Below are 25,907 nucleotides of genomic sequence, written 5' to 3' on the forward strand. Positions count from 1 at the left end.
GATCGAAACAATCGACAGCTATACCAGCGAATGCCATCACCGCTTGGTACACTTTGGACTGATTACATTTGCCATCGGATAAAAATGCTCAAGAAAGGAATGGACGTGTACACTACATCAAAATATGCGCGCTTGAAGTTTGACAAGTATGTTGAGTCCAATAGTACTATAGATAAACTTTGCGGCACTTTGGTTAATCATCAAGCAGCTTTGATTCATTTGGGCAACGCCGACATGTCACCAAATTCGCCAATACGCATTAAGAAGCATGTGCGCTGTCCCGGTACACGCAAACTTTTGAAAGGTTTTCGAAAACGTGGCAATTGTGTCGTGCGCAAAGTCGATGAGTATTTTACATCACAGACATGCGCAAAATGTGGCAGACGATTCGATCCAAACACCAAAAGCAACCGTTTCAAAGTTTGTGAAAATTGTGCACCGGTGCCAAATTCAATCATGGCTAACTTTTTACCATCGAAAATCGTGGCACAGCTCAGCAAACGGCGTTTAAAGTATAACAAAGTTTATATTGAAGAGAGTTTGGCGGTATTTCTGGCTCGAGGTGAAATGACTGAGCATGATTTCGACATTATAGCTGATCGTTTACTGTCTAAGGTGGCCGTGTATCCAAAAAAATGGCAAGTAAACGCAGTGAGTGGTGTATTGGAATATGCTGACGTCAAAGTCGATCAACAACCACATGCAGTTGATGATGAAAATGCAGCGGGAATCGATGGAGAGGTCGCTCAACAACCGTGTGCAGTCGATGATGAATGTATGACGGAAATCGATGACAAGCAACAACCAATGATTGTGCATCAGACAACTTGGGATCGTGATATCGTGGCCGCCAAATGCATTCTCATCAAAGGTATGTATATAAGAAATGGACATTTGCATATTATAGATGTGTTATGTCTGTGTTAAATGACATTTGTATTTTTTTATAGGACATTGTAACCTGTTTGGACTGGATATCCCGCTAACATTGCAGAGACCACGTCGACAACAAGCAGTTCAAAATAATCAACAGCCTTAAGCATAACCAATCACCATTTTAACTCGAAAATTAATTAAAAATTAATATTGTAATTTTGTTACACTAACTGAGACTTGACTGTTGTGTCTCAGCATTTCGAGGAAGTACTATCAAGGCTCTGTTTTTCTGTGAGTATTTTTCATTATTCGATTGCATTTATATATTCAGACGTGACAATTGTTTTTCGCTTCGGGAAGTGCTACCATCAATCGCTTCGTTGTATAAATGCCATTAACTACCATAGAATTTTGCCTACTTTGAATTAATAAATACCATTTTTCTATTTACAGATATGGGAAACACCCTAGAAATTCTATGAGAGAAATTCTATGAGAGAGAATACACTAGACTTTTCCACAAATGTTATTCAGTTAATATGAATAAATGAACAATGTGTTAACTGATTTAATTTCGACTAATTCAAAATGATCATACGATTGATTTCAAAACAGTTTTACTCACTTGGATCACACAGATTACAGCAATAAATAAAAGTCCAAATTTTTCCATTTTAACAAAGATTTGTATTTTATTTTTCAAGTCAACACTTCAGCGATCAGTTAACGACTAAGCTCTTCAAATTCGTTCAGTATGCTGTTAATGCAATTAGATTGACTATGGCTGTGAATTTGGAGTGATAACGAATCGACGTAGCAAATCAAACTCTAGTAACTAAAATAAATAAAATCTATACCGACTAATCATAAAACAAACAAAGTATGTAGCTGTGCAAACGTTGTGTGGTCATAGTTCAGAAGAAGATTGATATGAATGAGATTTTTTGCGCGTAATTGCGCCAGGCAATATAATTCAAAAATGTTTGCAATTGTTTTCTGATTCTCTCTTGAATGTTCAAAGATTCTTTTTATTTGTTTTGTTTACTTACGTAAAAGATTACAAGTATAACTACAAATACAAAACAGAATGTGTAGAAAGAGAGAAAACTACCCTTCGTTTTATTTCATCTTAACGCATTTATGGATAACTTTATTTTTGAAAGTTTTACAAAAAATGAGACATTGTGTCAAATTATATCGATTGAATTAAAATTGGTATTTTTCGATTGTTAATTTTTTTTACTTTTGAAATGTTGATCATATTATCTTATTAATATGTTACAAAATTGTCAATTCAGGATAGAAAAAAGCTTTGTCTGCTCAGAATGGACATGTACATGGTTAATACCATACCAAGTTCATGGCACCACATAATGTGACCGTATTTGGTCAAAACTTCGCCGCACTTCTTCACAAAAGCTTGTACCTCTTCAACATTTCGGAAATTCAATCTTGGGTATTCAGATCTAATGCTATATACGCTGGGATCAAGACTTATCTCCAAACATTGTTCCGGTGAAGCTGTATGTCCTTCACATCGTACACATTTGCACGTAATTTGTTTTACGATCCACAAAATGTGTTGTCGCTCCGATTTCGGCTTCATTAAATTTGGGATAGGTGCAGTCAACAAATGTTCACCTTTCTTAACTGGTCGAATAGTGCTGCCGACTAAATTACCACCACAATCGCCCACGAAAACATTCGGTAGACATGATGACTTGAAGTAATTTGCTGTTATTCCGCTTAGCTTATACAAGTGGTATTGAGGTGAAAATGTTGTCATTACTGAATGACAATTATTGTTCTTCACAATCAGAGCATGATGACCAATAAGGTGCATTAAGAAACGTCTATGTTTCATCGATTGGAACATTGCCTTGATTTTTGGTATTTCAATGAGTAGGTTATAAATGTTTGAAATGAACCATGGAAAATCCAGATTTTTTGCCACATTTGGTCCAATGCGTAGTTTGAGAAATGGGTAACTCGTTTGAATTGCTGCTAATCGTTTTTTCTACGAAATCCATTAAGTCGTCAACATTTGAAAACATATGAATGACCAGCAACATTAATCGCAAAGATGACATTCGTGAAATATTCTCATCGATGTCTTCCATGAATTTGACGCCACACTCATATTCGTGTAGAAAACTTCCTTGGCATTCTTTGTGGCAGAACATTGCAACGGAACACTTGGGACACGGTACTAGATTCACATTACTTTTCAAGCAAATGTTACATTTGCAACCGTAACGTATGTTCAAATAAGCAAGGAAGGGACGTTCAACTAATATCGTTTTCCCTACATCAATGTCCGCCTTCGCTACCACTGAATATCCACCGTTACCATCTTGACCAACTTCCAATACATTTGCCATACTCGGATATTTTTCGTTCGGTTCAAAGCTTAATTTGACATTGGATTGTACTTTAGAGTCGGTTTCAAGGCATTCGCGACAGTTCCTTTCTCGTTTAACCAATTTCGGCATCAAGCGTTCAGGATAGCCATATTTTTGCCCGCAACGCATTTTGGCTTAACGACGCAATGATGTTCGTGTAGAGAGCATCATTTGCGTTTGACTCTTTTTTTCACAGCATTATTCGAGTTTTTTTACTTTTGAGAATTGTTTTTCTGGAATAATTAATTTAATGACAAAACTAAAATATTGTTCAACAAATATATCAAAAAAATCATACTACCGAATTTTTAATGGGGTTGGAACACAAAAATTGAACCACTGCTCGAAATCCAATTACGAGAATTGCTAGGGATTCACCAAAAAACGAAGAAAAAATTAAAATATTTTTTGATATTTTAAGGTTGATCAATTTTTATTGCAAATTTTCCTCACTTTCTTATATTGAATCAAATTATGCTTGCAAAATAACGAAGACTGTGGTCACAAACTCGTTCGTTGAAGATTGTATTACAGACTGAAGCCGAATGGAGAATTTATCGAAGCACACAGTGTGCCACACACTTACAAAAACTGTCGTTGTTAATACATTTTTACAGTTTTTGACTTACGTCATGAATACGCGACAAGAAATTCTTTAATAGTAGTTGTGCTGCAAAACTTGTGCATGTATTGAGTTTTCTGTTCTTCTTTCGCTTTTTTTCAACACAAAAGGATTCTGTAGCATAAGCGCTTTTTTTTAAAAATAAATAAACAGTCAATAAACAGCAGTTTTACATTATAATTTATCGTTAAAATGGATTTAACTTTGCGGTACTCTCTATAATTAGTCTCGATCATTCCGTTTGTTTATTTCTTTTCTTAATACATGCGATGAAGTGTCGACTTGTATGGTTTGAAGTAAATTGTATCGATTTATGTGGCGCGATGTGGCGACGAAATTGTATCGCAATAAGTAGACCGTATATACAAAGATGATCTCATCTCTTCACCGGCAAATTCTTGGAACTATAAACGATAAATGTTTGCTTTAAAAATAATTTGTTAGGCAATACTATTACTAGAATGGGATGATTTCTTGAAACAATAAACAAAATACGTCGCGAACATATCGTACATATTTCACTTCCCCGAAAAAAAATTGAATTCAAAAATGCCTTATTTTTTTATCCAACATGAATTTTGGCGACAACGAATTAGTTCATATAAGTCAATTATAAGAATTTGACTCGTTCATCGATAGAGAATTCTCTTCTTAAGAAGCTTATTTGTTTATATTCATTTTCCAGTGTTTCTGAATTTCAAACTTCAATTTTCAGTCATTTCACATGTGTCATTCCAGGTTGATTTGACATTTCATCGGCAATTTCAGTGAAATACAAACAACTTGTCACGGATTGACCAAAATCGTCTATAAACGGGACACAAACAGAAAATAGCATCAAAATTTACGAAAATTAAATTTAAACAACCACGGATTTGTGTGCAAAATGTGTTTGACGGACCATATGTTACATCAAGCCTGTGGATTTTTGCTACTGGATGACTTGAATACATTCATTTACTGTTGCAAAAAATGCCAGAACCAATTTGATTCGGGACCCAATTTGGAAGTACATATTCTATCCGATTCATGTTATAATTTGCACAAATCGGAGCATCGAGATGACAACGAAGACGTAATTGTGAAAGATGAGATTTTTGTGGATGAATTCAGCTGTGATACGGATTCAATCAAAATCGAACAAACCACACAGAATGTTGATGAATTGTGGGAACATTCTGACACACCAATTGCTGAATTGTTTGATTTTCAAAGCAGTTATAACACAAGAAATGAAAATTTAATCGCCGAAAAACATTTGAATTGTGGAAAATCTGAAACGAAAACTAATGAAAACCAAACCACACAGATGCCGCCAAAACAAAACATTGATGAGAAGCCGCCAGGATCATTAGAAACTGAAAAATCATGTCATAAAAAACACCGAGGACGACCGCCAGGATCGAAAAATAGGAAAATTCAAAGTAACAATGAAGAGACACCACCAAAAGTACAAGTCGACCAACCCGAGGAAGTCAACAGCAACGATAACACGAATAAAATCGAAAATAATAAAAAGAAAAGAGGTCGACCAGCATCCGGGGTAATTTTGTGTGAAATGTGCCCCGATCAGAGTTTCGATGGCAACGCGGCCCCAATCAAACATTTGAAAAACGGTCATCTGCCGCCAAAAAATAAGAAAGAATGCGAAAAATGTAAAAGATGCCCGAGAAACTATGAGGCACACATGGAAAAATATCATTCCGAGCAACCGATGTACAAATGTGATTTTTGTGATGCAACATTCAAAGTCAATATGAGCCGGGTGATTCATATGAGAAAACACACCGGTGAAAGACCGTGGCTATGTGTTATTTGTGGAAAGTCGTTTATTGATCAGTCAACGTGGCGACATCATGAACAGGTACACAAAGAGGTCAAAAAGTTCCAGTGCACTGTGAACACATGCGATCGATCATTCAGTAGAGCATATAGGCTACGTGATCATGTCAATGCGTGTCATACTCTCGAGAAACCATTTCAATGTGACATTTGCCAGAAGACATTTGCATCACAACGGTACTTACGTATTCATAAATTTACACACGGAGATAAGACGTTGCCATGCAGATATTGCGAGAAGAAATTTAAACTCTGGGAAAATCGACAAAAACACGAGAAATTAGTTCATAAAATTATAAAATTTATTGGCAATGAAACTAAGTGAACAGTTTTATTTAATTTTTTTGTTAAGAATAAAAGAAAATTAAGAAAATGATCTGAAAATTGATTTAAACTTGTTTTATTTTAAAATGAATGTTAAAACTAAGCCAAGTTTTCTTTATTTGAATAAAAAAAATCTTAACTAAAATAAATTCAGAGTTGAAATTATTTGAAATGAAAATTAATGAAAAATAAAAATAATTTTTTAAAAAAGTTTTAGTAAACTGGCCGTGAAATTTGGCACTGCAATGTGTTTATGTAGGCGTCGACAATTTTTGCGATTTCATCACACCAATCCTCATCACCGTATTTCCGCAAAAAAGTAATGCATTTATCAATGGTCTCTTCAATCTTCGAGTAGTCGTACGGCGTCAATTTCGACGCATTAGACAGAATCAACCTGAAGCTCGGGTCTAAAGTCAAAAGTTGTCGTTGAACCGCAGATGATGTGGATACAGTTGAACAACGGATGCAGTTGCATTTAATATGTTTTTCATTCCAAAGACACTGTTGGCGTACATGTTTTGGTTGCAGCAAAAATTTAAAATACGAAATGAATAATTCGTCGCCTTTTTTAATTGGACGAATGGTGACATATACCGAATTGCCATTTCGTTCATTCATAGAAACATTCGGTGCACAAGAATGATTGAAGAAATTCAACGTCAACCCGATTTGTTGATAGAAATCCACTTCATCTTTCGGCCGAGAGCTTACATGATTCGAATTGAAATTCGTAATCTGCGTATGTTGACTGATTAAATGCATCAAAAAACGACGACGATGCACCGTATCAAATTGCTTGGAAATTTTTTTGACATTCAAGCATGCTTTGTATATGCTGTAAACGATGAATAGAAAATCTGGTTTCTGTGCAAATTTAATGCTGATTGGCATTTTGAGAAACATGCGATACTTTGAACGATCATCCACTAATGAAATCGGAATGTTGTCACATTTGACGGCATCTTCAACGAAATTCATCAACTCATCGACGGTATCAAAAATATTCATGGCAATCAAAAGAAGTCGTATCTCATTCAACAATAGACCATTCTGTTGTTTGTCGGTGTGAAACTTCAGGCCACATTCGTCCTTATGAAGAACATTGTTTTGGCATTCGTCACTGCAGAACATTGCCACCGTGCACTTACTGCATGGCATCAAATTAGTGTTGTCTTTCAAGCAACTATTGCATTTCCATCCAAAGCGACTGTATAAATAGACCAAAAATGCTTTTCCCATAACAATCGTTTGACCCACATCAATGTCTTGTTGCGCAATCGTCGATAATTTGCCCATTTCATTACGATTCACGCTCAATACGTTCGCCATACACGGAACATTTTCATCGGCATCAAAACTTAACTTCTGATTGAATGCTGGTAATTCTGGATTTGCATCGCGAAATGTCAAACAACCGGCCAAACATTTCAAACAATCACTTTCTCTTTTATTCAATTTTGACATCAATTCACGTGGGTAGCCAGATTTTTTGGCAAGTTCAATATCAATGAGACATTCGTTGTAGAGTTTTAATTTCAAAAAACACGAAGCACGATTCGCATACGCCAAACTAATGTGCTTCGATCCAACAATGGCAAAACAAAGACTTTCATTGTATTTTTCCATCGCTTCGGCCCATTTTCTCTTGTCAAATAATGCATTTCCCTGCATTCGCTTTTGAAGCGCAGTTTGATTACTTTTGGCGGGGTTTGAATATTGGCTGAATGCTTGAAGTGCACGATCAATCATTGACACTGGCGTCTTTGCAAATAGATCCACGTACAGCGCAGTTGGTTGATTCGATTCTTTTTTCCACAACATTATGCAATAGAAATGATTTGAACTTTTCTGAAAGTAACGCCAAAAACTTACTGAACACATTCAAATTCATAAAATACACAAATTGTGTTGTTTTACTTACCGAGATAATCTATAATAAAGTGCAGAAATTATTGGTGGAAAATTCTCACTGAATTCAAAAATAGTTCTTATCCACTGAAGTTATGCGAAGAGAATGAAATGCTCGACCGTATTGTGGAATCACTTGCTCATTATTGAAAACAAAAACTGTAATTGTCAGCATATTACTTACCAATAACTTGTTGAATTGTATTGGTGCGTTGCGATATGAAATCGGTAGTTGTGCATGTATTGTTTTCTTATTTAAAACTCTGCGTAAAGGATTGTATGTGCATAAACATATTCTTCGATGCAAAAAAAACCCAAAAAAGTTCGCCTTATATACACTTCATCATCAGATTCTCTCATACACCGTGCACAGCAACCATTGACTGCTTAGACTTGATTATTTCATTTGTTTATTTTATTTTCTTAAATAAACAGCAACGAATGGATTATAAATGAGTCATATTCATGCAATTGTATCTAGGGGGAGACACGGGCTTTAATATTGCCAATTTTTCCTAGTTTTTATTTAGTAAATCGCATTTGACAGGACCTAATAAGTCCTAATTTTTCTTAGTTTTTTATTGTTTTCTAGTTTGTGTCTACCCCCTAGAATTGTACGCAGCGAGAACTTTGACTTTGCTCTGAGTTCATTTTTTTTTCTTCAAATTTTTGTGTCGACGATTGTTTTTCTGCAGTACATTATCGTTTGTTATTCAATGCTTGCAATTGAATATATACTTTTCGCATTAATTTAGATGATATCATTTCTCCGATGGCAAATTTCTTGGAATTAAAAACGATAATTATGTTTGTTTATTGTATAAATTCGTGAGACATAATATTGTTACTGCTCTGAATTAAATTTTTGCGATAGCAAACAAAGTACGCCAAAAACCCATCAACAAAAATGCTTATAGAGTTATGAAATGTATTGGCATTGAATTGATTCTCAAACTAAAGAACCAAAAAATTGAAAAATAAATATCTGTGTTAAATAAAAGAGGTCCTCACATTTTTCTATACTCTTATCTTCTCTTATCAATCCATAAAATGTATCATAATATACCTTGATCGACTCCAAAAAACAAAAGTTGATGTGGCAACCGCGGTATATAGCAATCATTCCTTGTATTTTTTTATGATGGCACTGATTAAGAGATCTATTAAGATCACAAAAATCCTTTGATTTACGAAATGAAAGGCGGCTTTTGTCTAGGGCATGAAAATTACTTTTTGTATATTTTAAATTATTTCAATTTCGGACATATATTGTAACAAATTTTGTATTTATGATTATTATTATTGATGAATGAAATGAATACGTTTTCTTAAATGTAACTAAAATGTTTAAATCACCAAGCAAATTTTATTTACACTTTTTAACTTCGTTATTATCTCAACATTCAACTAAAAAAATCAAATTCAAACAGAAATAATGTTTTGTGTTTTTTAAAATCTTAAAGTAAAAAAAAATCAAAAAAAAAAATCCAGTTTAAATAAAATAATTTTAAAAATAAAGCTGATTTCATTTTCAATTAACACTAATCTCACTGCTTAAATTCTATGAATAAAAAAACCACGGTTCAATTGAATGTGCGCTTCAAATGAATTCAATTAAATTTTCGTTCGATTATATTAATTTTTTTCAGCACTCAAAATTATATATTGTCTTTGACATTTATGTTTTCGTCTAATCGTCGACGTCGATCATATTCTATTCATATGATTTTTATTTTATATGTGTTGTTGTTGCTTATTGCATCTACCTACACCTACACTGTAGATCCTACAGTAAATTGCATAGAAAAGGATAGCAGACCTAATTTAGTTAATTGTGGTTAATTGGTTAGTTGCTGTTAATGGTATTTTTTGTTCGATTCTAGATTTCAATCAAATACAGAAATTTCTGTGATAAAAACGTTCGTCAAAGCGACGTGACTGTGTCATGTACCAATAACAACTACCAATAACAGTAACTGGCTAGTTAGCTTGAGCCTTGTATCTTGTCGACAGTATTAAATAAATTGCATATTTAAATTGCACCATGGTTACGAATTTCGTGTCCCCTCCGGCCCTAAAGACGACAAAATCAACTAAATTAGATATTGTGAAAAATATCAAACCAAATAATTGTTCATTTAAAACAACCAGGTCATTACCGATGTGGTGGCAAATTTTTGATCACAAAATTTACACTGAAATCGTTTTTCGCCGTGGCTTAACATATGTTGGTGTAAATGTTTTCTCGTCCCGAATCGTCGATCACATACTTCACATGGATACATCTTCTGGTTTAGATGATGTAAATTAATGTGGTCTCTCAGTTCATACAGCTGCCGATAGGCATTGCCACAGCGATCACATTTATGTGGTTTCTAAAAAAGAGCCGAAAAAATTAGTAAAAATAAACCGACAACACTGAAAATAAATGTTGGAGGATACGAACCAAATGCAGGTGATACCGGTTCATATGAGCGTTTAACACGCTTTGTGCATGGTAGCTGCGTCCACACAAGTGGCAGATCTAAGTAAAACCGAGTAAAACATGATTTAATTTGCATTAGAACAAAAATGGAAAATAATCATTATTTACATATGGTTTTTCTCCCGTATGTTGTCTAACATGGGTGTCTCGATGCACTTTTTGCTTAAATGTGGCCTCACAAAAATTACACTTAAAAGGTCGTTCCTAAAACATAGAAAAATGTACAAAATTAGTGTAAAGCCGATAACCGGCACAAAGAGCATTACCGTAGAATGAAATATTTTCAAATGGGTCTTCATGTCTCTAATTGTTTTTCCGCACAACGTACACAACGTTGGGCTGAGCGGTCGTTTTGCTTGTTTCTTTTTCTTAATATGCCCGGCAAACATGTGCTGTTTAATTCGTGCCAATGATGTAAATATTCTTGAGCAAATTTCACAGGTGTATGTTTTTTTCTTGGATTCTTTCGTTGTTTTGTTGCTTTTTTTCGTCGATTTCTTCTTGGTGGTTGGTTTGAAAAAGTCCTCATCATCCGACGACGATGATGATGGATCATTTTGGAATTCAAATGACGAAAAATCATCGGCAAGCGGTTCAAATGCATTATCATCATCATCATCAGCCGCTGTATCTTTATCCTCCATGGCTATCTCCAATTTTTGTGATTCGAACGGCAAATAAATGGCCATCTCCTCTTTTGTACTGCTATCCAATGGGATCGATTCATTTTTTACATTTTCGGTCGGTGAAAAATTCGGCGAAAACACTTCAATCGGCTCTAAATCAATGACCAAATCTTGATTTGGCAACGATTCACACTCCTCTTTCACATCATGACCGACGGTATGATGCTCCAAATCATTACCAGCACTGAACTCTTCATCACAACGACTACAACTGTAAACAAATTCATTTAGATCATTTTTAAAGAGAAATCCATACGGCTTTCGATTGCCAGCCGCCACGTCAATACACATTTTCACACTCTCTGACTGAGATTTTTTTAAGCGATATGTTTTTTCGGCACACGGAAATAAACAAAATAGCTTCTTTCTTTGTTGACAGTCCGAATATTATTATTTTTTTCTCTTCCAGTGACAACTGAAAACAATGTTTGACAGAAGCGGCGATTGGAATATGTGAATATTCCAATTGGAATGGGATATTATTTAGTTGATAAAAAGTATCGGGGACATTTAAATTCAGTTGTAATTTTTTTAATGGAAGAAGTTTTTAAATTTTGTTTTTAAAAAAAATCACATTTGAAAGAGTTTTACTGGTTTTTTCGTTTAAAAGTGTTCATTTTTGTTTTCGGTTGTCTTTGAATGAATTTATTGTCTGAGTATTTTCAGTGTGTTTTATATGTACTAGACTTGTGATGTTGATACAAACGAGATATTAGAGATCTCGATATTTCATGTGTGATTGACCTTGAATGTTCTCTTCTATGGTTCTTATCAAAAACCACCGATAAATTAATCACTTGAAAATCAATGAATTTGGAAATTCTCGCCAAAAAAGTATAGAAATCAGCATAGTTGCGGTGTCTTTGGTTACAACAAAGATGACCTTATGCGATGACAAATTATTTTTCTCATTTAAAATCGTCTGTAAATTAACGCACAAAAAACTCATAATAAGCAACCAATTTCTTACAAAAGAAAGCCCATTCTTTCTGCTGTGCAATCATGTTTCATTTTTCAAAATCATGGCACAATATTTATTGATAAATATCTCTTATTCTTACAGAATGATAAATAGTATGTTAATTTATATCACGCTTCCAGCGTCAAATAAGATGTTTTATTGAACAAGAAAAAAAAATGAATTTATTTGGCTTTGCCTTGAGCAGCAACGCTTTCAATGGCTTTGCGAACGGTTTCTTCATCACCCAAAAATTGCATCGAAACGACTGGTTTGAAGTTTTCATCCAATTCATAGACGAACGGAATGCCAGTCGGCAAATTTAAGCCCATAATGGCCTCATCCGACATATTATCCAAATGTTTAACAATACCACGCAAGCTATTTCCGTGGGCAGCGATGATGATTTTTTTGCCTTCCTTCAATTGTGGAACGATGACATCGTTCCAGTATGGAAGTGTACGGGCAATGGTCAATTTAAGTGATTCGAATTTTGGGAATTCTTCTGGTTTTGGATCGCCTGCATAACGTGGATCTTTGGTGATGGCATCATTGTACGGATGATCGGCCTCCATTGGTGGTGGTGGAATGTCAAAACTACGGCGCCAAATGAGCACTTGATCTTCACCATATTTGGCTGCCGTTTCGGATTTATCCAATCCGGTCAAACCACCGTAGTGACGTTCATTCAAGCGCCAAGTTTTACTAATTGGAATTCCCGTTTGGCCGGATTCTTGCAAAATCGAATTCAATGTATTTTGAGCACGGGTCAACAACGATGTATGAGCCACATCGAATTTCAAACCAGCCTCTTTGATAGCTTTGCCAGCGGCAAGGGCTTCTTCTTTGCCTGCAACAATGATGACATTCAATGTTAATGTTGTGCAATTTCAAATGAAATCGAAATCACATTTATTAAAAACGATTTTCGATTTTAAAAACATGTACTCTGTTTGCATGACAGTAAATTTATATGAATTTATCAATCAAAACTATTATGTAAGCTAGTATCAATGCACTAATACATACCTTTGTCACTTAAATTGGCATCAAACCATCCACAGAACAAATTCTTTTGATTCCATTCGGATTCACCGTGACGAACCATTACAATCTTGTATTTTCCAGCCATTCTTATTATTCGGTTTATTTTTGCGGGTTTTTAAAGTTTCAAAATGAAAATTAACGCTGAAGAAATTGCGAGCACAACACAGTTGACGGCTTTAACACACTGAATGCGAACGATTCTACTGACCTTCACACACTCAGGTCATATCTGTCGGTATGAAAAAGTCAACAATTCACATGAAGTTGCCGACTAAACGTCATACCATTGAATGAAATCCCTATTGATAAAAAAATTCCCAATTAGAAATATGAAATTGGCGCCAATTCTCTTTTTTATTTTCTTTGGTGGAAAATAGTTTTTGGAGTTAAAAAAATATTTTTGATGACACAAAAGAATTGTACCAAAAATATTTCATAATCGATTAGTTATTTGTTAAAAGCTGTAGAATTCGTAATTAAAAGGTTTAGTGGCACAATGGCTTGCTAAAGATGTTTCAGCGCAAAAGTTCTTAATGTTATTCGCCTTATTCGTTGTCGCTGCAACCGCTTTCTCATTCATTTGAATCAAAATGTCAAAGTCGATGTGATTATTCAACCGTCAAACTCGATTCAAAGCACTGGTGCTCATTTCACAACTGTGATTGAAACTGTGATCAAACACAACATCGAACTGAAATTGGATAGTAAGATTTTTACTAATTTTTTCTCCAAAGGAACCAGAACAGGCACAAAAATGTCGTACAAGAAAATTGGCGAGGTAAATTATTGTATTAGATTCATTTAATTTTGTTTTTGCAAGGAATTAATCCAAATCAGACATTTTAATGATGATGTGATTTGCGTTTCAGTTGTATTTAATATTGGCTGAACTGGAAGATATGCAAAAAGAGACACGTGACGAAGGTAATGATGAACTTTTGCGCCGAAGTGAACGTATACGTGAACTTAAAATCAAAGCAATAAAACAACAAATTGATGATTTGAAACAGCAAATTAAATCGGATATATCGAAATTGCCAAACAATTGTCGGGTGCATGTCAAAACATTGACTGGGAAAGCTTTGACAATAAAATGCTGTAATGGTCTTGGCATGGCCACTGAAGTCAATCACAATCCATCCGATACAGTCGAAATGCTGAAACTAAAGATTTTGTTAGCAGAAGATATTCCGGTCACTATGCAACGTTTGATTTTTAGGGGAAAGCAACTCGAAGATGGCAAAACAATAGAAGAGTGCGGTATTGAAAACAATAGTACTGTGCATTTTTATCTTCGCCTCCGTGGTTGTTGAATTTTGCGAATCTTGCATCGGTTCATCAATTACAACACTTAATAGAATCGTATTGTTTGTTAATTGAAACATTAATAAACTCAAAATCACATTTTCCCAAATGATACAAACTTTGTGGTTATTTTCTTGTAATTTATTCAAATATTTCAGATTGAATTTCCATTTTCATGCACCTGAACCACATTGCTTGACGGTATTATAAGTTGTTAAGATTTTTGTTGAGGCCAACTGTCAAATTCGGTGTGATGACTATAGGACAATTCATTATATTTCAAAGCGTAGTTCAGGGAGGTCAAACAAACTAACAAACATTCTGCCAGATTAACTCACTCAAATCAAGAATTTTATCAATATTGATGCATGTACTGTGATTGGTCAACGGTAATACCGTCTCTTCTTCATAGTTTATTTGCTGGCATAGTTGTCACAGTAAGAAATATGCTCGAATACGCGCGTCTGTCCTTCTTAACCTCACCGTACGGTAGTCGCCGTGTGAATCCGATACCAGTAAGCGCGGTACCGGTTGGCGGTAGTAAAATCGTTGAATCCATGCACAAAAATTCAATATTCAAATTTGATTTGGTCATCATGTTGAATTCATCTTCGAACAGATCGAGGAATATGTCTTCTGATAATAATCGATAATTTATTTGTTAAAATCTGTAGATTTCGTAATTAAAAGGTTTAGTGGTAATTGCACAATGTTTTTCTGAAGATGAAAGTTCGAAAACATAACGCAATGGATCAACGGAAGCATCGACGCATTCCATGTCAGATCCGACATCGAAAAACACAACAAGTCAAATCAAATGATATCCGATCAAAGAAGACACAGATACAGTAAGCATTTGAGAAGATGAAGTTTCACTTGTCAATATTCCCGCACACTCTTACGTTCAAATACCTTGTTATGTATACACCATCGAGTGTCCTATCATTTTATGTGTGTATGTGATCGCATGCCAGAAGTTGCAACCCTTTCGTAATTCCATCGAAATTGTTTCGCTTAAGCAGACATCGAAAGTGTTTCGCATGCATTTCAATGAGAAAATCAAACTCTCAGCATCCTACCATTTGATCGACATTCCGTTATTGTCAGTGTAAAAACGCACAAATTTGCAAACCGAAATTTTTTAATCGATATAAATTGCAATTTATTTAATATTTGTCGCTTAGTTTTGTGCAAACAGTGAAAATTCGTTCACTTCAAATTGTGCTCGCAAAAAGTTTTGTATTGTAAAAATTATTTTTATTCCAAAATTGCTGAAAATTGAAAAAAATGCAAAGTTTTTTGAATGTTGACTACCGGTTTTCTGTACAAAAGTGGCTTAATTTACGCTCTAATGCAACAATCAGATTAAAAGTGAACCGAAACAAAAATAACTTTCCTGAATGTAACTGTTATTTCTTTTTCGTTAAATTTTAATTCTTAAATTATTTGGATTCTGATATGCACGCGGACCATTTTAGAAAGGATGAGAATTTATGCACAAAACTTCCGCAGAATGTGCGTTAGCGAAAGACTCTGTGTATATTTTTCCATACGAAAAAAATCGTTTATAGATATATTTTCAAGTGCGGTTGTATGTTACGGATGCATTCAATATCCTCAAGGAATAAGCTGGCGAGCAGTTGGCATTTAATTTACCTTCATTTGAAGAAGTTTGATTTTTTTCAGTGAAACCTACCGAAATCAAGTCTTGACTAAGAGAGTAGAATGCAAATTCAGAAAAAACTTCACTTTATTTGTAATTGTTGTCACAAAATCTCCAATGTTTTCGTCTTATAATTCTAAAATATGTTTGTTAAACACTCTGTGAATATTTTACATTATTCATCGTAATGAATATCAATTAGCGTAACAAATTAAACAATGATCTCTGTTTTTTTTCTCTACATTGCTTGCACCAGATTTTAAACTAAACCTGATTTTTCTACTGGACTTAAGCATATTAGGTAGAATGGATCCATCTCCATTTCAATAAAACTTAATTTTTTCATATCAATAAATATTGAAGATTCTGTTCAAAGTGTTCACTCTAAAAAAAGTCGGATTTCAATTTTAATTCTAATTCGAAGGTCTCTTTTTATACTGTTTCAATCGCACCTTTTTTCTTTGGTGCAATGAATGATGTTTCTATGGAATTGACATTGCTCGTATCTTCATCGGTTAAACTTGCATTTGCCGCGACGGCGACGGCTATTAGATTTGGACTATTGGCAAGCGATTGATGCTCTTGAACGGGCACTGACAATGTTATGTCATTAGCACCCAATCGTGATGGTGTATGTGATCGTGATGCAGCTCGTGATGAACAACGCGATGATGGACTTGAGTTTCTTGATTGTCGAAAATCTTCCATGGGAATTTCCTCAGATCTGAACAGAAACATTGTAAATTTTCTTATTACATATTTTCAACGTTTTTTCTTCATTGAATACAAACCTTGGTCGTGGTGTTCTCGGACTAGATTCACGTGATCGAACTTTACCGTTGCCATTCGCACGATTACGCGATGTATCCCTAGATTTGGCTCCACCAACCGCAATGCTTGGAGATCGTTCTCTGAATAGAAAAACAAATTGCGTTAAATTTTTGTTTTTGCACATAAATATAAGGGACAAGCCCACTTACCGTTCAATCGATCGGTTATGAGTTATTTGAACTCGACTCACACTGCCCGATGGCATACTCTCCCGTCGCAATGCAGCCGCAACGCCGGGCACTCGATTTGCTGTCGAAAATAGCGGACGATGTTCACGTGTTGTCTTTGATGTCGAACCGGGGCGTAAACTTGGCAACACCATACCAGGTGACGAGGGTGCCATCGTACTTTTTAGCTGTTGATCGCTTATTTCCAGCAATTGTGCGATTTGATTCATTTTCTTCTGTCGAGCTTTGGTACGTCCTTTTGTCAGACGCTGTTTCGCCGCCATACACCGAATATGATCGTCAAATACGAATTTAGCTGATAAAATTGGCGTTCGATTTGTTGTCGCACCGCCACGATGAATTGTAATATGCAAACAACGTGAATCATCTTTGTCACCGGTTACTTCAACGTCTTGCAAGAAACCAACCAATTTAGCGACTGTAAGAAGAGGATTACATCAATAACTTGAAAATCGTTTATAAACGTGAGTTAACTTACTTCCCCATCCCAGTCGCTTTGAGTCTGGTTCTACAAGCACCAATTGAAGAGCTTCAATCACAAGGAAACGCCGATATTTTGAACCGTCCTTCAACAGCACTGTGCATGCTATCAAATCACTGTTATCTAAAATTGAAAAAAAAAAAAAATTATTTTGATTTTTTTCGAAAAAAAAAAATTGACAAAAATATGCCAGACTCACTCAAATCAAGAATATTATCAATATTGATGCATGTACTGTGATTGGTCAACGGTAATACCGTTTCTTCTTCATAGTTCATTTGCTGGCATAGTTGTCGCAGCAAGAAATATACTCGAATGGCGCGTCTGGCCTTCTCCACCTCACCGCATGGTAGTCGCCGTGTGAATCCGATACCAGTAAGCGGCGTACCGGTCGGTGGTAATAAAATCGTTGAATCCATGCATAAAAATTCAACATTCAAATTTGATTTGGTCATCTCGTTGAATTCATCTTCGAACAGATCGAGGAATATGTCTTCTGATTTGTAGAAATTTTGCAGCACAATCATGCTATGATGACGGGCTGATTGAATGGAGTTGTGCTGTGAATCGGTTAATTTGTAGATTTCATTTTCGTCTTTGACAAAATGACCGAACAGCTTAAGCGTTAATTCCATGGTTATCAAACGGATACGGCTTGCTGAGGTTTTTATTTAGAAATGGAAAGAATTGAAAATATAAAAGAACCCTTGATTTTGATTTATAGAAGATTCAGCAGGTTTGGCGGTCACTTACACAATTGTCCAGAGATGTGAACGATTTGCAGCAATCGATCGATGAGTACAGTTTTATATTTGGCATTTACATTCGACTGGGTTCCGAGTACTTGATCCAGCCACTTTGAATTAACCCCTAAAATGTGATTGATGAATGTCAACCAAACAAAAAAAGTAGGCATGAACATGGTGCTTATGCGTGAATCATTTTTGTTTTTATCATACGATGCATGCAAAGCTAAAGTAACTTAATAGAAAAACAAATAATCTTGTCTAATTCTTACCGACTATAATTGACATTGAAATTATAGTGACGAAATTATGTGGAAAATGAATTTTGATAATTAAGCCGCAAACAAAAAGAAAGCCATCAATTTTGGTAAGTAAAGCAAATGGAAAGAAAGTATGATGTGGAGAAAAAGACATAAATGAGCAAAATTATTAGTCATTTTTTGTAAGTATTAAGATTAAAATTAAGATGTTGTACGGAAATAATTGGTAATACAGTTTAGTCGCACTAATAAACACGATGATAATACCTTTGTTGTTGGCCAATGCATAGATAAGACATAGACCAAGTAAGGCGAGGTAGTCATTTTCGCTGCAATCGAGCGCTGATAATACTGTGTCTAAAAAGGGACGGTTCGAGGCATCGGGTTGGGTGCTACTTGCACTTTCACCATAACTTATTTTCAATTTTTCCTTTTCTTCATCGGTGATATTCATCGCATCAATGTCAATGGACGCTGATTGATTGGCGACTGTTGATTCGTCAATGGCTGAAATAAAACCAAAATATTTGTAAATCTTTTATTTTTATATGAATTAAGCGTATATCTACCTTCTCCCACAGAAAGTCTCTGTGCTTGTCGACTTGCGGCATCGGAGGTGCTTGGTTCGCCCATCGCTCCATTGTCAAACACTTCATTGGTTGGTGATGGTGTCGACGATCCATCGAGCGCCTGCTCCAAACTCTCAACCGGCTGCGCAAAACCCAGTGCAACTGCACTCCTTTTCTCGATGTACGCATTCAACACTTCGCCGGCACCATCTTTAAACACATTATGATCGGCGTTTAAAATGACCCAAGCCAATGCATGCACTAACGGACCGTGTGTTATCACAAGAAATACCAACGATAATAAAAACAATGCCACCACACACGATACACGCGGATTGTTCATCTCTTGGATATCAATATCAACAGTTTTATTGAGAACGGCCGCTAGATTCTGTGCTATCAATGCCATTGATAGTGGGGGCGGTGCCGGTGTCAATGAAAATATATACAACGGAACAAATAGCTTGTGCAACAAATGCTCCGTTAAAACAGCATTCAAATCAGGTATATTCAAGCATAAAATATCATTCAAGTAGTGTAAATGGTCCAGATGCTCGGCAACAAGATTGGACAGACGATGTTGTGATTGGTGACTGAAAATGAAGAAAAATTGCAATTAGAATTTTTTTTTTCTGATTCTCTTAATTGGTGTTGTTTCATTTTTTGCATACAACAGAATGGAATTTATTTATTTTTGGTAAATAAATTATTTACCAATGGAAAATTCCGCATTCCAAATATGATATGCAAAAATGCAAAAAAACACTACTACAAGCTAAAATGTTTCAAGTTCAATTTTAAATGAAATTTGAATATTCAGTGTGTGAAATACGCAATTCAAGCGAAAAACAAATGTGTCAACTTACTCAATATCATTGCGAACACACGAGTCCAATTCCAAAATATGCTTACCGATGAACCACACTAAATTGCTAAAATATGGGGCGGCAGTTCTGCAATGAAAGAAAATTAAAGCAATAAAAATTAATTTCAACGACATATTAACTTGATTGTAAACATGCATCTCAATGAATACATTAATCATTAATCGATTTTTTTTGGAAAATAAAAAGCGAAAATTGTGTATAAAAGTTTTTAAGTCAACCGCTGATAAGAAAACAAATTACTTGGCGGCTCCTTTATAGATAACTATGGCACGTGTGTGACCAATGCGGTTGCAACATGTGTGCGAACGATAGAGTTCTATTAAAATAGATCAAACGAAAATTAAATACCGAATAAAATACGGAGTGAAAACACTTGTCCAAAAACAAGGCACTAAATTCTTCAATTTTGAAATATTTTGCCATGAAACGAAATAAGTTTTCTTCAAAAAATTTCTTCACAAAAACAATGAATTATTCATGACAAAAACGTAGACGATTGGAATAAGCAATTCTTTAGCTTCTTCGCTTACAAAAATGTCGAAAAATTGAAAAAAATCAATAAAACAAAACAAAATGTGTCTCTTTTTCTATTTCTGTGTTCTATTGACGGTTTTTGTCCAAATATATGTCATTTGTATAAATTTCGGTTTGCCGCCCATCTTCCACCCTTTTAATCTAAAAAAAACACCCAGCGAAATCACAGTTTCATGTTTTAAAAACCAAAAACCTGAGTGATAAGCAACGTCGATTACGTGAATGACAAAAGGTTGGATTAAAGAATCTTCATAAAAAAGGGTCATCAAAATGTCTAGTAAAAAAACCGAGTCACACTTTGAGTACAAATCATTTAAAAAACTTACTTATCACGAATAAACTGTAGCATATTACTATTTTCAACTCTGTAAACATTAAGTGAGATGGTTCTGACTGCGATGCGAACCATTGATTCCGGATGATTAAAGAACTTAATAGCTTCGGTATAAAGTGGAAAATCATTGGTGTGTTCATTATAAAAGAAGTGAATGGTATGTACGTTGAGTTTAAGACTCAATGTTTTCAGGAACAAAATATAATATCCCATAACATCCTCATCGGAAAAGTCAAATTTATGGACGATAATTGAATTGACATGATTGTTACTAAGTAAGTAGTACAAAGATGTTTCGTTGCGAATATTTTCGAATAAAATATTCAATGTTTGTAGTAATTGAACGCATACAAAGCTGGATCCGCCGGATTTTTGTCGCATAATATGTAAAAAATATGAGAGCATATTTTTCTCAAGGAAAAAATCAAAAACCGACGAATCATTTTGATCACCCCAAATCAGAATCTCGGCTATGCATCGCAGCGATTCGACAAGTAAACCACGATTATGCTCGGATACTGTTGTGTTTCGCTCAAGAACCGCGTACAAATACTTCAGATGATCCAATGAGAGGCGATTCTTTGGCTTATTCCAGCCAAACCAACTGCGACTGCGAAACATTTTTCAGCAACCAAACAAAGAGTGCGTCGAATGACTGATTTGTTGTTGTAATTCGGAATGTCGACGCACACCTGAGCCTAAATCACGTTTTTGCTGTGAAGGACATTCACATATGTTGTTGTTGTTGTTGGCCAAACACACGAAAACACTTATTTTTCATCACAATCATTTATTTTCGAAGTGTCATTTTTCATTCATTTAAACGATCAAATCTTTTGCTTCAATTAAATATATTTGCATAACTCAAATACAATAATAATACGCAATTTTATTTCACACACACGATTACATGACTTTACATTCAATTTGTGGAATTCAATGTAAAAATACACTTTTCGAATGGGATATTTTCAGATTAAACACAAATTCCGAATTTTTTCGCACAAAATAAAGTAAATTTTGTTTTGTCGTTGCGACGCAACTAATGAAAGTATTTTCGATATATTTTTTTTCTCTTTGGCCGAGCACAAAAAATCGTGTGAAGGCTCGTATGTTTTCTATTTTGTCTGACTGTTTTTATACGATGACACTTCGTTTGGCGATATTCTTGTATGGTTGTCTCGCTTCGATGCATGCATGTTATTAAAATGTCCAATGAAATGGGAGTACGCCACTCTAAAGTGACAGTGTTACTCACACATGGACAGTTTTGCTTCGGTTAGCCTTCGTTGCATACATACGACATGCAATATACGTCAAAACAGCTGTTAAGTACTTAAAACAAACAACATTCCGTGTTGTTTCAATGGAATAAATTGTTTTCTTCGTTTTTTTAGTGTTTTTCCCCTATCAATTATTTTTGTATAATTTTTTCTTCTTCTTTCAAATTTCTCAATTTAACCAAAAGAATAAATTCAGTTACAAAAATGCGCGGAGACACCTTCCAATGAAAAAATATCCCACATTAAAGTACTGCGTACTTAATCGTGTCTCGAACGAGATACACCAAAAACGGGTACATGTGGAAAGTGAAGCGAAAAATGCTGACTGACATTTCAAAGTGTATGCGTGTGGGTTGTACAAAATTGACTCATAAACAGCGAATTCTCTAATCATATTCATGATTTGTTGGTCATCAAATACCGTCGGCTGTGGTATATTCTAATTATATTTTTCAAAGGTAATTTTTCTTACAATCGCATCAAAATCACTAAATTTCCACAAAAAACTCATCAATTCCTAATATATATCCGTAGCAACTGAAGCAGATCGCATCTATTAAAAAGGCGTGAGCCAAATACCAAATCGGGTCATTGTGTTTTGAAGATAGTTTGGTTCTGGACAAAATCGCGATGTCAACAACATTGAAGCCGTATTTGACTGCTGTTCGTCATACATTGACGGCGGCAATGTGTTTAACAAATTTCTCATCGCAAGTGGTTGAGCGTCACAACAAGCCGGAGGTGGAGGTGCGAACGAGTGAAGAGTTGATTTTAACACCGGTCGTCATATCGCGCAATGAAAAAGAACGTGTTTTAATCGAAAGCAGCGTGAACTCTGTTCGTATTTCGATTGCCGTCAAGCAGGCCGACGAAATTGAAAAGATTTTGTGTCACAAATTCACCCGTTTCATGATGATGCGTGCCGAAAATTTTGTCATTCTACGCCGTAAACCAATTGAAGGCTATGACATCAGTTTTTTGATCACAAATTTCCACACCGAACAAATGTACAAGCATAAGTTAGTCGATTTTGTGATTCATTTCATGGAGGAAATCGACAAAGAGATCAGCGAAATGAAATTGGCGGTCAATTCACGGGCACGTATCTGTTCGGAAGAGTTTTTGAAGAGATTCTAAAGCGAGAAGACACAGATGGAAGCCAGCCCACAACTGAAGCAAATAACTGAAACTTTAACAGTACGCATCAAATTTAGAAGTTTAGGGTCAACCTTTTTCCAATACATTTCACAAAAAAAATTCTTTTTTTTAGAAATTATACATTTTTCATGTTTTGAAAAGACACACACACACACGACGATTCCCGTCGTGTCAATGCCAGTAGATTTGATAAGCTATAAAATGATTAATATCTCTAGTATTTGTAAGCCAATTTGAAATTGTATGTGAAAATCAATTATTAAATCTTTATATACATACACAGCGATTGTTTTTCATCACATTTGACAATGTGACACGTATTTAAATGTAGTAGCCATGATTTGTACAGATTTTTTGATTAGCGGTGGAAGAAAAATGCCGATGGCAAATTGGCAATCGAAAGTCAATGATATAAATAAAATTCTTGGTCAGAATGCGGAACCAACTGAGATTCGGAAAAAGCTATCGATGGATTTGAGGACAGTAAACAGCAGAAGAGAGGTTATACACACTATTTCAATCACAAGTTTTTCTAACTATCACCGAAACACATTTATTTCGTCTTTTTTTTTAGTCAAACGGAACCAATTGGTCAAGTCCAACAAATCTCTCGGAGCGTTTGATGAATGTAATCAACTACAGTGATTTCAAGGGTGCATCGACAAATCAAACGCCACACGGAAATTTAGACGAATCAAATTGCAGCCCAATAGTCACCACAACGTTTTATGAACAGCATGGTGACACCAACCAACACTTACCACGAATTAGTTCCGATCCAAGGAGCTCGAACAAATGTACATTTGATTGGTTGGGCGCGGGATGTAGTTCAAGCAACGTTAGCATTGAATTAAATCATAATCCAGAACAAGTATTGAATCTCATGGAAATGGCCAAGAAGAACATTGTCAAACTCATCGACGATCAAATTCAATTAATCAAATATAAGCCACAAGCACCGAAACAGTGCAAACAACTCAAAAAATTGGAAATGTTACAGGCCATCAAAACGGTTGAACGACAAGATTGTATACGACGCATACGGGAAGAGTTGACATTTAAAATGGATAATTTAAATAAATTGCTCTGTGAATTAGATGAGAAATCTTGAGTGAACTGAACGATTTTTTTTTGTCTTTTTTGGAAATTTTTCAAATTATTTTCAAAATAAAAAAAAAAATATTTTTGAAAATTATTTCTTTCATTTAATTTTCAAAAAAAAAAAATTCTGAAAAAAAAATTAAATAAAAAAATGTATCAAAGCGAAAAATGAAAACAACCACATAATCAATTAATAATTTTTTTATTTATTTATTTATTTTTGTTCTTATAGAATAATTATTTTTTCGTTGAATTTTTTTCCTCGATTAAATAATTTAAATTTTATTGCAAAAAAAAACTGTACAGTTTTGTGTTTAAATGCGATTCGAAAATCGGATATAACAATTTAATGCTTTTTTTCTTTAATTTTATTTAAATCCAAATAAAATCTAATTTGAGAAAAAAAAACACGTTAGACGAGAATAATGGTTGGGGCAGCTGATCAAAGGCTGATATATAATTTACCACAGATTAAAATTTATATATATGTAAAAAATCTCACAATTTTTTTTTTTCAAACAAATGTTGGTCATTTTGCCTAAAATCGGCAAAATCATGTGAATAAATTAATGAGATTTAAAAAAAACGAAATACTTTCATCAGGCAAACATTTGGTCTCGAACCAATACTTGAAATCACTCTTCTTATTTACTAAGCGTTAATATAATACAAAATAGATTAATTTCAAATAATAAATTATACAATGCAAAAATACATTATATCGCTTGCACAGTTCCAAAAGTATGAGTGAGATTTGGTTTTATAATCAACGAACAAAAAAAATGTTTAAAAACAGACGGAATTTTTTCCTCAGTTAAAACAGAACGACATTTGCTCGGTTGCGCAAAACGAAATTACAACGACGAGGCAGGGAGGGAGTTTGTTTATCGTTGGAATAATCGCATCAAAAGATGTGAATATGCCGGTTTTGGTGGGGCAGCTGGAACGGCCACTGATTTACTCTTTCGTTGGCTATCCTCCAACTGACGCTTCATTTGCTCTTCCAACAATTCGTGCATATCAACCTGAAATCAAGAATATTCTTTAGTAATTTTGCTTTTTTGGAGTTTTGTTTGAATAAATCTGATCAGATTGGTCTACAAACCTGCCACTGCTCTAATTGCTGCGACAGCTCAACTTTTTGATTAATGGCTTCGAGTAATTCGCTGTTTGCTTGCATGAGTTCGACACGAGTTTTGGCTAATTCAATTTCAGCCTTTGTTCGTCGCTGTATTGCCGAATCGCGATCGGAACGCGCTTGTGACACAACATCATCTTGAGCCAAACTACTTTCGGACGCATCCGCTTGAGCTCGGTTACGATCTTCTAAGGCACTACGTAATTCCACTTCCATCACCGACAACTAGAATAGAAACAATTCCATTTTAGTTATTTTGGCCTGATTTTTTAGGTA

The 25,907-nt window shown here is 34.9% G+C and overlaps 11 protein-coding genes across 13 annotated transcripts in view; 5 read left to right on the forward strand and 6 right to left on the reverse strand.

The window, feature by feature from the left end:
- The first annotated feature begins 392 nt into the window (after positions 1–392).
- On the forward strand, positions 393–1,159 carry LOC116346083. The gene is made up of 2 exons (XM_031775987.1): positions 393–871; positions 951–1,159. Exons 1-2 carry the CDS (start codon positions 457–459, stop codon positions 1,037–1,039), a joined length of 504 nt encoding a protein of 167 aa, XP_031631847.1. The 5' UTR covers positions 393–456; the 3' UTR covers positions 1,040–1,159.
- A 1,011-nt stretch (positions 1,160–2,170) lies between these two features.
- LOC116346090 lies at positions 2,171–3,407 on the reverse strand. The gene is made up of 2 exons (XM_031775996.1): positions 2,940–3,407; positions 2,171–2,893 (listed from the first exon to the last, which is right to left on the reverse strand). Exons 1-2 carry the CDS (start codon positions 3,405–3,407, stop codon positions 2,171–2,173), a joined length of 1,191 nt encoding a protein of 396 aa, XP_031631856.1.
- A 1,397-nt stretch (positions 3,408–4,804) lies between these two features.
- On the forward strand, positions 4,805–6,067 carry LOC116346077 (zinc finger protein 782-like). Its single transcript, XM_031775980.1, has one exon. It carries the CDS (start codon positions 4,805–4,807, stop codon positions 6,065–6,067), a length of 1,263 nt encoding a protein of 420 aa, XP_031631840.1.
- Positions 6,068–6,279: 212 nt separating this feature from the next.
- On the reverse strand, positions 6,280–8,102 carry LOC116346078 (SET and MYND domain-containing protein 4-like). Its single transcript, XM_031775981.1, has 2 exons — positions 7,991–8,102; positions 6,280–7,917 (listed from the first exon to the last, which is right to left on the reverse strand). The coding sequence occupies exon 2, from the start codon at positions 7,888–7,890 to the stop codon at positions 6,280–6,282; it is 1,611 nt and encodes a 536-aa protein (XP_031631841.1). The 5' UTR covers positions 7,891–7,917; positions 7,991–8,102.
- A 1,413-nt stretch (positions 8,103–9,515) lies between these two features.
- LOC116346084 (zinc finger protein 652-like) lies at positions 9,516–11,532 on the reverse strand. The gene is made up of 5 exons (XM_031775988.1): positions 10,729–11,532; positions 10,571–10,666; positions 10,424–10,501; positions 10,137–10,352; positions 9,516–10,051 (listed from the first exon to the last, which is right to left on the reverse strand). Exons 1-5 carry the CDS (start codon positions 11,437–11,439, stop codon positions 10,010–10,012), a joined length of 1,143 nt encoding a protein of 380 aa, XP_031631848.1. The 5' UTR covers positions 11,440–11,532; the 3' UTR covers positions 9,516–10,009.
- Positions 11,533–12,134: 602 nt separating this feature from the next.
- LOC116346088 (phosphoglycerate mutase 2) lies at positions 12,135–13,377 on the reverse strand. Its single transcript, XM_031775993.1, has 2 exons — positions 13,136–13,377; positions 12,135–12,956 (listed from the first exon to the last, which is right to left on the reverse strand). Exons 1-2 carry the CDS (start codon positions 13,236–13,238, stop codon positions 12,292–12,294), a joined length of 768 nt encoding a protein of 255 aa, XP_031631853.1. The 5' UTR covers positions 13,239–13,377; the 3' UTR covers positions 12,135–12,291.
- A 359-nt stretch (positions 13,378–13,736) lies between these two features.
- Positions 13,737–14,496, forward strand: LOC116346089 (polyubiquitin-like). The gene is made up of 2 exons (XM_031775994.1): positions 13,737–13,931; positions 14,023–14,496. Exons 1-2 carry the CDS (start codon positions 13,908–13,910, stop codon positions 14,464–14,466), a joined length of 468 nt encoding a protein of 155 aa, XP_031631854.1. The 5' UTR covers positions 13,737–13,907; the 3' UTR covers positions 14,467–14,496.
- A 1,694-nt stretch (positions 14,497–16,190) lies between these two features.
- LOC116346085 (protein CLEC16A homolog) lies at positions 16,191–22,076 on the reverse strand. Its single transcript, XM_031775989.1, is given in 10 exon segments — positions 16,191–16,845; positions 16,913–17,558; positions 17,619–17,744; positions 17,821–18,279; positions 18,375–18,491; positions 18,640–18,642; positions 18,895–19,134; positions 19,197–19,789; positions 20,063–20,149; positions 20,944–22,076. Coding segments are annotated over 10 exon segments (3,192 nt in total). The 5' UTR covers positions 21,573–22,076; the 3' UTR covers positions 16,191–16,553.
- A 490-nt stretch (positions 22,077–22,566) lies between these two features.
- Positions 22,567–23,491, forward strand: LOC116346075 (actin-related protein 2/3 complex subunit 4). The gene is made up of 2 exons (XM_031775979.1): positions 22,567–22,692; positions 22,769–23,491. Exon 2 carries the CDS (start codon positions 22,865–22,867, stop codon positions 23,369–23,371), a length of 507 nt encoding a protein of 168 aa, XP_031631839.1. The 5' UTR covers positions 22,567–22,692; positions 22,769–22,864; the 3' UTR covers positions 23,372–23,491.
- A 118-nt stretch (positions 23,492–23,609) lies between these two features.
- LOC116346079 lies at positions 23,610–24,503 on the forward strand. Its single transcript, XM_031775982.1, has 2 exons — positions 23,610–23,893; positions 23,967–24,503. The coding sequence occupies exons 1-2, from the start codon at positions 23,729–23,731 to the stop codon at positions 24,501–24,503; spliced, it is 702 nt and encodes a 233-aa protein (XP_031631842.1). The 5' UTR covers positions 23,610–23,728.
- A 256-nt stretch (positions 24,504–24,759) lies between these two features.
- Positions 24,760–25,907, reverse strand: part of LOC116346086 (bicaudal D-related protein homolog) — a 42,911-nt gene continuing 41,763 nt past the window's right edge. For all 3 annotated transcript variants that reach the window (XM_031775992.1, XM_031775991.1, XM_031775990.1), the window contains 2 exons: positions 25,599–25,856; positions 24,760–25,518 (listed from right to left, as the gene is read on the reverse strand). In XM_031775992.1, the coding sequence (XP_031631852.1) occupies positions 25,378–25,518; positions 25,599–25,856 (399 nt within the window). In that variant the 3' untranslated portion in view covers positions 24,760–25,377. The remainder of the gene's footprint in view (positions 25,519–25,598; positions 25,857–25,907) is intronic.

This window comes from Contarinia nasturtii, unplaced genomic scaffold (assembly GCF_009176525.2).
Source record: "Contarinia nasturtii isolate CC-2019 unplaced genomic scaffold, AAFC_CNas_1.1 Cnas_scaffold_1426, whole genome shotgun sequence".
Classification (NCBI taxonomy): domain Eukaryota; kingdom Metazoa; phylum Arthropoda; class Insecta; order Diptera; family Cecidomyiidae; genus Contarinia; species Contarinia nasturtii.